This window comes from Carcharhinus amblyrhynchos, chromosome 18 (assembly GCF_965287045.1).
Source record: "Carcharhinus amblyrhynchos chromosome 18, sCarAmb.v2.hapA, whole genome shotgun sequence".
Lineage (NCBI taxonomy): Eukaryota > Metazoa > Chordata > Chondrichthyes > Carcharhiniformes > Carcharhinidae > Carcharhinus > Carcharhinus amblyrhynchos.
Window position 1 is genome coordinate 34,673,638 of NC_137341.1, and position 9,430 is coordinate 34,683,067.

At 42.7% G+C, this 9,430-nt stretch overlaps 1 protein-coding gene across 1 annotated transcript; it reads right to left on the reverse strand.

Moving 5' to 3' along the window:
• Nucleotides 1-2,793: 2,793 nt before the first annotated feature.
• Nucleotides 2,794-5,615, reverse strand: snu13b (SNU13 homolog, small nuclear ribonucleoprotein b (U4/U6.U5)). The gene is made up of 3 exons (XM_080206124.1): nucleotides 5,436-5,615; nucleotides 3,968-4,088; nucleotides 2,794-3,225 (listed from the first exon to the last, which is right to left on the reverse strand). The coding sequence occupies exons 1-3, from the start codon at nucleotides 5,436-5,438 to the stop codon at nucleotides 2,963-2,965; spliced, it is 387 nt and encodes a 128-aa protein (XP_080062250.1). The 5' UTR covers nucleotides 5,439-5,615; the 3' UTR covers nucleotides 2,794-2,962.
• Nucleotides 5,616-9,430: the final 3,815 nt, after the last annotated feature.

Genomic DNA, 9,430 nt, shown 5'->3' on the forward strand with positions numbered 1-9,430 from the left:
CAATCCCTAAGCAACTTATTTGAGATCTTCCTGCTAACCTAATTTCCTCTTCTTAGGTTGTACACTTCTGATTGTATCTTCTTGTGGAGTTGTGCCTTCTGCCTGGATCATTGTCTGGAATTTGCTCCTTACTTTCCCTCTCTGCTGCTTCATTTAAAATCCTCATTTATGGAATAGGCCATTTGACCCATCACGTGCACACCTGCCAAGCAATCCACCTAATCCTGGTTTCCAGTTTTTGACCCACATAAGAACATAAGAAATAGGAGCAGGAGCAGGAGCAGGCCACCTAGCCCCTCGAGCCTGCCCCGCCACCCAACAAGACCATGGCTGATCTGTCGTGGCTCAGTTCCACTTTCCTGCCCTCTCCCCATAACCCTTAATCCCCTCGCTTATCAAAAACCCATCAACCCGCGTCTTAAAAATATTTAGCGAGGCAGCCTCCACCACTTCAACGGGCAGAGAATTCCAGAGATTCACCACCCTTTGAGTGAAGAAGTTCCTCCTCAACTCTGTTCTTAAACCCCCCCCCCCTTTATCTTGAGGCTGTGCCCCCTAGTCCCACTGTCCTTTCTGAGCGGGAAGAGTCTCTCCACCTCTATCCTATCCATCCCATTCATCATCTTATATATCTCAATGAGATCCCTGTAACATGTGGAAATTCCAATGCATATCCAAGTATTTTGTTTTATATTAATTTCTGCCACTACCATACTCACAATTTGAAAATAATTCAACTCCCCTAATCTTCCAATTATTTTAAATCTATGCCATGTGGGTATTGAAAGGAAATTCCACACAATTAAATCTATTCTCCATTGTTCCAAAAATTATACCTGTCCAAACTTTCCACGTGATGTTTTGATTCTGGTAACATCCTCAAAACTCCTTTCTACCTTCTACTTAAAACCCACAGCTTCTATCCCTGTTTATAATCCAAAGGTATGTCCTTAGATTCTAAACAGGGATAGATTTCTATTTAAATGAAGTGTATCTCACCTCTAGCACCTGGTTTTGTCCAGTTATGCCAACTTAGGGCATTGAAGTGGCTGGTTGCACACTTATTTGTTCATGGGATAGGGGGTATCACTGACTGGGTCAGTATTTATTATTCATTATTGCTGTGCATCTGGAGTTACATGTAAGCTAGACACGGTATGGACAACAATTTCCTTCCCTAAACCAGATATGTTTTTGATAATTGACAATAGTTTCATGGTCATTAAACTTTAATTCCAGATGTTTATTGAAAGGTAGGGGAGTCTAAAGGTATACAAAACTAGAGAGATACAAAAGTATCCAGAGGGGCAACGGAAGGTGGTTTGTCTGGAACAAGCTGCCAGAGGTAATAGTAGAGGCAGGTACAGGTGTCTTTTAAAGAGCATTTAGACAATTTACAGGGTATAAAGGGATTTGGGCCAAATGCAGGCAATTGGGATTAGCTTAGGGGTTTAAAAATAAGGGTGGGATGGACAAGTTGAGCCACAGGGCCTGCTTCTATGCTATAAACCTCCGTTGCTGTGGCTCAATTGTGTCATCTGTTATGGTGAGATTTGAACCTTGGTCCTCAGATCATTATCCAGGGTCTTTACATTATTAGTCCAGTAACAAAACCACTAGACCACAGCCTCCTGCTTGAAAACATTTTGAATTGCTTTGTGAAGAAGCCAAACACTTCACTTCTGATCCTGTAGGACTATAATCCCTTGCTTTGCTATCATATACAATCATATCCCCCTTAATCCTTCAACCTACAGACACATTACTTGACTTTAAATGTATTCAAAAATGGATCTTGTGAAAAAATTCCACCTTGTCTTAGTCCTAACAATTGATTCTTTAACCAAAGATTGTGCTTTCATGGTCTACATTGCTCAGCAGAAGCAACCTGCCTACACTGTTGATGCCCTTCAGGATCTAGCACATTTCAACAAAATGACTTCCAGATTAACACCAGAACAGAGGTTCAGTTTACTCTCATCCAAGGATAACCTTTTCATCCCAAGTATCAATCAAGTGAACCCTCATTGTTCAATAAGTAAAAAATCCCTTACAGATAGCATCCTTAAATTGTATTACAATGTCTAGTTTATGGCAGATATACACAAGTACACATGCCTTTTCTAGACTCAATGCACTTAGTTGCTGCATTATCAATAGCACCATCTCCAGATTTCCCATTTAGTGCACAGTAGCAGTGATTATATTGCTCAACCAAACTGAATGACAGCACAGGCTCAAAGGCCTGCTGCTTCTACAATTCCATAACTAATACTCTGGACTCAAATTCAAACCCCATCATGGGAATGTAAATTCAGTTAGATAATTTAGAATGAAAAAGGTTTCAATCAGTATTGATGACCATGAAACTAAAAACTCAAATCTGCTAATGTATTTCAGAAAGGGGGACATCTGTCACCTTATCCAGCCTGATCTACACTGCCCTCTGCAATGACCCATTAAAGCATTACAGCTTATTAAAGGTGGTTCACCTTAATAAATAAATTCTGGCTTTGGCAGCAATAGCCACATTGCCAATTGACTCAATCATTAGGTTGCATCTAAACCCAGTACCAATCTCAGCCTCTGCCTGTATTTTAAACTGACATTTGTGCTAAATAAGCCAAAGGCTTACACTGAGGGAAGGATGAAGATTTACCCTTTCAGATCAGAGATTGCTGACCCCCAGTAATCTGTATCACCATCTGAAATCAGTAAAGCTGAGTATGTTGTTATTCAGTGCCAGCCCAGCATTTAAAAGGCAAGTTTCAAGGGTATAAATCTTAGGCAGTGTTCAGGAGAAGAACTTTTTATTCAAGAAATTAAAGTACATTACAAATACACCCTCTGAACAATGATCACCATGTTCAAAAACAGTTTAGAAAAAAAGTAGAAGGTACATGACTGATGGATGGAAGCCACTTCCCGCTCAGCCGTTGAATATTCCACCAACTGTCACAATTTAAACCAGTAAACGCTCAACTGCTTGTTGAACAGACTGAATCTGTGGCTTCAGCTGAGAGCCTTCCTTTATGGTAACGGAGGATGCAATGACTGGTCGACACACCCCACACGCACGGCCCAGAGCCTGTTTAGACCTTACAAAAACGTAAGGCACATTTTTGTCTTCACAGAGAAGAGGTAAATGAAGAATTATTTCCAATGGTTCAGCATCTGCAGCCATCACTATGAACTCAGCAATTCCTCTGTTCAAAGTCTTGGTGGCTGCAAAAAAAAACAGGTCTATTAATTCTGACCTTGGCTTTTAGAGAGGCAAGGAGAAAGATAATGGGAACATTCTACCCCATCCACTGCAGGAGAAAGAATGATCCCTACATTATCAACCCCCAAAGGTAAGAGTGCTGCTCCATACACCCTTTCATTCCCTGAAGGGATAGAGTATTGTCCCACACTGTTTTCAATTGATTGTAATCTTTACATTCTGTATGGAAAAATAAGTTTGAATTTATTTGTCCCATACCTAATGCCAGATCTATAGGCATGTCCTTCTCTACACCATCATTCTTTCGGGTCGAAAGAAGCAAACAAACTTAAATTACATTCGGACAAAGAAAAAGGGGGCAGCTCCCCAAAAGGAGGGGGAACGGCCCGAACAGAAACAAAAAGTACAAAGAAAACTCAAGACACGTCAAATCAAAATGTGTTTTTTAAACCCATATGAATCCCTGAAAGTGCTGAGCCTCTCAGATCCTGATCAGTCTAACACAATGAGATCAAGGTGAGCTCAGCAACAATGTGCAAGGTCTTGCTGTGCACAAACTGACCCCATATCACAAGGAATTGGTTGCACAGTATTTTGGGACAGAACTGAAAAATACAAAGCCATTCTTAAAATAAGAGCTCATGGAATCAATTTAAAAATAAACATTTACCTGGAGATTACAATTGACCTGACTGCTCTAATTTAATATCCAAAACTGTACCCAGGAAGTCTACTATAACATACCTTCATTAGCTCCCTTTCGGAGTTGCTTATAGTTCCCTGCTTGCTGCACAAGATCCAGTATTGTCTTTGTTAGCTGGGCATCCGCAAGAGGATAAGCTTTTGGGTTAACGTCTTGCTCCGTCTATGATAAAAACAACACATAATCGTACCTATTAGATGGGAGCCTAGTATTTAAACTTAGATCCCTGGACAAAAAGCAGATGGAGAAACTATAAAGCAACGGTTATATGCATCATTCATGGAAAAAACTTGTCACCTGAGGTTTTTTTTTTAAATAAAAAGTTGCTTTAATTCAGTGTCTTCAAGTAGAAATATTTAAAAGCTTATTTGGATTTACACAGGAGGTGATGCAGCCTACAGGGAAAGAGTTGGAACGTGGGATTCAGTTGGATAGCTGTTTGGGCTAGTATACACAGTAAAATGTCTGACAACACCAGGTTTTAGTCCAACCGATTTATTTGATAGTAAATTCACAAGCTTTCAGGTTAGTCCCTTCGTCAGGTGAATGGAGAGTTCTAGCCTCAGAGAGCATATAAAGCACAGACAGTTTAGAGATTCTCTAAACTGTGAGTTTGATAGTAAACTCACAAGCTTGTGAGTTTACTATCAAATAAATCGGTTGGACTAAAACCTGGTGTTGTCAGACTTTTTACTGTGTTTACCCCAGTCCAACGACAGCATATCCACATCTGGGCTAGTATAGACATGGGTAGTATGGTCTCCATGTTGATGTTCCATAACACAGTCTCATTATAAGTTTTTTGCAGTCTCATTATAAATTTTTTGCAGGTTTGGGGCTGCAAATTTGGAGTTGGACACGGTGAGGGGACCAGTTGATCGAGGATGGTAAGCGAGGGGGTTGACTGGCCAAGGTTGAAGAGTCCAGCTATAAGCTGCCCACAGGGAGTTAACAACTTCCAAAGTTTATTAGTGTCACAAGTTGGCTTACATTAACACTGCAGTGAAGTTGTGAAAATCCCCAAGTCCACATTCCGGCACCTGTTTGGTACACATGGAGAATCACTCTGGCGCCCGTTTGGGCACACATGGAGAATTCAGCATGGTCAAAGCACCTAACCAGCATGTCTTTTGGACTGAGGAAAGTGGAGCACCCAGAAGAAACCCATGCAGAAACAGGGAGAACATACAAACTCCACATAGACAGTGACTCAAGCCGGGAATCGAAGCCGGGTCCCTGGCACTGTGAGACAGCACCGGTAATCACTGTGCCACCATGCCGCCACCTCCTCCTCTCCCCGGGGTTATAAACAGGGGAATCGGCAGGAGTGGGCACCTCGGGGTCTGTCCGGTCTGTATCCGAATCTGAGGGGCCGAGCACTGGACCGTTCAGCCGGCGGGTCTCAGCCCCGGGAGCCGGAGGCCTCGGCCGCTCCGCGGGGAAAAACGCGGTCCGGAGCCTGCGGCCTCAACACGCGGGATCGCCGCCCGGCTCCCCGACCTCACTCACCATCTCCTCCCCGATAATAATCCGAGCTGGTAACTGGTTTGTCACTGGGTTTCCTCGCTGTCCCCTCGGCTACCGCTTCACTGAGGACCCGGAGCTGAACTGACTTCACTGAATAACCAGCACCGCGCTGACCCGAACCGGCACTAAAGACACAGCCTGCACAAGAGAGCACTCATCCACAGCCGGGAGCGGAAGCTAGCCAACAGCGCCCTTTCCGTTCGGATGTATCAATTACACATGATGGTCTCTTGGCCTCATCTGCAATTATTCCATCCAGAATGACTGCAGAGTCTCTGCAATCCAATTTTGATTTATTATTGTCACGTGTATTAATGTACATTGAAAAGTATTTCTTCTTGCACGTCATACAGACCATTCATGGAGAAGGATGGGAGAGGGTGCAGAATATACTGGTACAATCATAGCTAGGGTGTAGAAAAAGATCAGCTTAATATACGGTAGGTCCATTCAAAAGTTTGATGGCACGAGGAAAGAAACTGTTCTTGAGTATGTGACTTCAGATTTTTGTATCTTTTTCCTGACAGAAGAAGGTAGAGGAGAGTATGTCTGGGATTCGTTAGGTCCTTCACTATGCTTGCTGCTTTTTTACACAATTAAGTGGTGGAAGGTTTAAAAACCAGGAGGCACCAATTTAAGCTGATTGACAATGGATGCAATGGCGACGTGAGGAAAATCTTTTTTACACAGCGTGTAGTTAGAAACTCAAATGTACTGCCTTAGAAAGCGATGGAGGCAGATACAGTTGTGGTTTTTGAAAGAGAATTGGATCATTATCTGAAGAGAAAAAAAAATGGAAGGACTATCAGGAAAATGTAGGAGAATGGCAGTAGTGATTGGTCTTGCAGACAGCTGTGACAGATACAAAGGGCCAAATGGCTTCCTTCTGTGTTGCAACCATTCTATAATTCAAAGATGATGCAGATTTTGTCAGCTCATTATCATATCCGGCTTCCGTAATGGTGGATTTCACAGGGTGTGACGTCCACATTGCATGCTTGTGACCACATGAAAACAATGGACAATTTTACTTTCTAAAGGATCAGGGATATGGACAACAAAAACAGAAAATGCTGGAAAATCTCAGCAGGTCTGACAGCATCTGTGGAGAGAGAATAAATGCGGAGATGCTGGTGTTGGACTGGGGTAAACACTGTAAGAAATTTCACAACATCAGGTTAAAGTTCAACAAGTTTACTTGGTAGCAAAAGCCACTAGCTTTCGGAGCGCTGGTCCTTCGTCAGGTAAGTGGGAGTTCTTACTGCTGTCTGAACTCCCACTTACCTGACGAAGGAGCAGCGCTCCAAAAGCTAGTGGCTTTTGCTACCAAATAAACTTGTTGGACTTTAACCTGGTGTTGTGAGACTTCTTACGGAGAGAGAGAATAGAGGCAACGTTTTGAGTCTGGGTGATGACTCAAGATGACTACACAAGTTTTTCAATAATAAATAAATGTAAGAGAACTGATACTAATCCAAGTAAGGATGCAGGATTTTACAACAAAGGCAGAAAATGCAGAAGCATGTAAATCAACATCTGTGGAGAAAACAGACAAGTTACATCAATAATATGTACTTAAAATATTAGTGAATCTGTTTTATCCACACATGTTGATTGAACTGTTAAGTGATGCCAGTAATTCTTCTTTTTGATTTAGGTTTCATGTTATGTATGCAAAGTAAATTCAAAATTCTCATATTAAGATTGGAGCAGAAGCCATTCAGCCCATCAAGTATTTTTCCACCATTTGATAAGATCATGGCTGATCTCATTGTGGGCTCAACTCCACTTTCCTGAGCGCTTCCATAACCTTAGACTTTTGATCAATAATTAAGGGAGTCAATCTAACCCAGCCTTGAATAAATTCAATGCCACAACCTTCACTGGTTTCTGTGGAAGAGATTTCCACAGACTAATGATTCTCTGAGAGAAAAAAATCCTTATTGGATACTTAAAACACACAAGGGAATCCAAAAGACACACTATATGGCAGAAGGCATGGTAAAATGCAGTGTACACATTAGAATCCACAAAATTTCCAAGAAATTATAGTATAAAATGAAGATTGAGTTTCTCAATGTTGCTAAGCCCTTGACTACAGGCAACAGGGGTGGCATGATGGCACAGTAACTAGCACTGCTGCCTCATGGCGCCAGTGACCTGGGTTCAAATCCAGTCTCAGGTGGCTATTTGTGTGGAGTTTGCATATTCTCCCTGTGTCTGTGTGGGTTTACCCCAGGTGCTCCAGATTCCTCCCACACTCCAAAAATGTGTGGGTTAGGTGGATTGCCATGCTAAATTGTCCCTTAGTGTCAGTGGGATTTGCGGGGTGAATATGTGGGTTTACGGAGATAGGGTTGGTGGGATTGCTGTGGGTACAGGCTCAATGGGCCAAATGGCCTCTTTCTGCACTATAGGGATCTATGATTCTATAATTCCAGAGAGCAGTACACAAGGACCTTACAACATTACTTGCTGGTGATTGACAGGTGTCTCCACATAGTGTGGGAAGGGCAACCTCTGCCTGATGATATCAGGTGACCAAATCATGGGGAAAAAAATTAAGGGACATTTGGCACTGGAGACCATATGTGTGTGTTGCAGGGAGGGGATTCTGGCAAATCTGTTGAGAACAGGCCACTGGGAGAACAGTGCAGCATGTTTGCATAAGTGCATACTATACCTGCAGAAAAATCATTGATTAAAAATACAGGACAGTGTTCTAGCAGCAAACAACCAGTGTTTTAGGAAAAATGCCTTAAATACAGGATGACCCATACGATCTGGAACAGGTGGTCACTCTTTATTGTTGAGTGTTGGTAGGGACTGCCTTTTTTTTGTATTAAAATGCAGGTCACTGGCGACGATCTGCCATCCTGTCTGTAAGAGCTTCTCTTCTTGTCTGTCTCTTAAGATTGACATAAACGTCCACTGCAGTTTGATGGGTTCTGAGATAACTAAGTCCAATGTGCAATCTGCACACTCTGCCATGTGGAGGGTGATGCCTGAAGGAATGGGCAGATCAGGCATTTCTTTGGCAGCTTGTACATTCTTTCTTGCCTTAACTTCACCCCTGCATCCTCCTAACAAAGTCACTCTATGTGTTTAGTGCCTTCCCAAATAACATCCTCCCACACTTTGACTTTGTATTTGATTTTTTGTCACATGTATTGGTACACAGTGAAAAGTATTGTTTCTTGCATGCTATACAGACAAAGAATATCATACATAGAGAAGGAAAGGAGAGGGTGCAGAATGTAGTGTTACAGTCACAGCTAGGGTGTTGAGAAAGGTCAACTTAACATGAAGTAGGTCCATTCAAAAGTCTGATTACAGCAAGGAAGGAGCTATTTTTTGAGTCAGTTGGTACGTGACCTATGTGGTACGTTGGTATGTGATTGATCACAATTAGAAACATTTATTGAAACATAGAAGACAGGAGCAGGAGGAGGCCATTTGGCCCTTCAAGCCTACTCCATCATTCATCATGATCATGGCTGATATTCCAACTCAATAGCCTAATCCTGCTTTCTCCCCATAACCTTTGACCCCGTTCACCCCAAGTGCTATATCAATTAGGTTCAGGGCTCCCAGGAGCCTGAGAACGTGCGAAATGCTTTGAGTTTCTGTAAGTTTTTCCGCTGTCCTGGGAATCATGTGACAGAGTTCTCAGTAGAACAGTTGCTTCATTGCTTTGTCAAGAACAGTTGGCCATCATTTTGGGCATGTTTCAAAGCTGGACTTTGGCGAGCCACCATATTGTGTGAGTGATTGATCTGGTTGTTGGTGAGATAGCATGTTCCCATTAACAGGTCCAGGCAGCGGGCGATCAACGGGGTCATCCATCCTGACTGTCTGCCCCTCGGCTGCAACTATGTTCGCTGCCAGATGTCCCTGGAGAGGGAGCATGCGGTGTCCATGAGCACAGTTGACACCTTCCGTGTCTGTTGGGCAACGCAGTGGCTGAGGGGCATTAC

Bases quoted from the DNA above. Each gene is read 5' to 3' on its own strand.
- snu13b (XM_080206124.1), bottom strand. The intron at 3,226-3,967 runs GTATGTTATAGT...TTTTTTTTGCAG, and splicing joins CCGAAAGGGAGCTAATGAAG to CCACCAAGACTTTGAACAGA.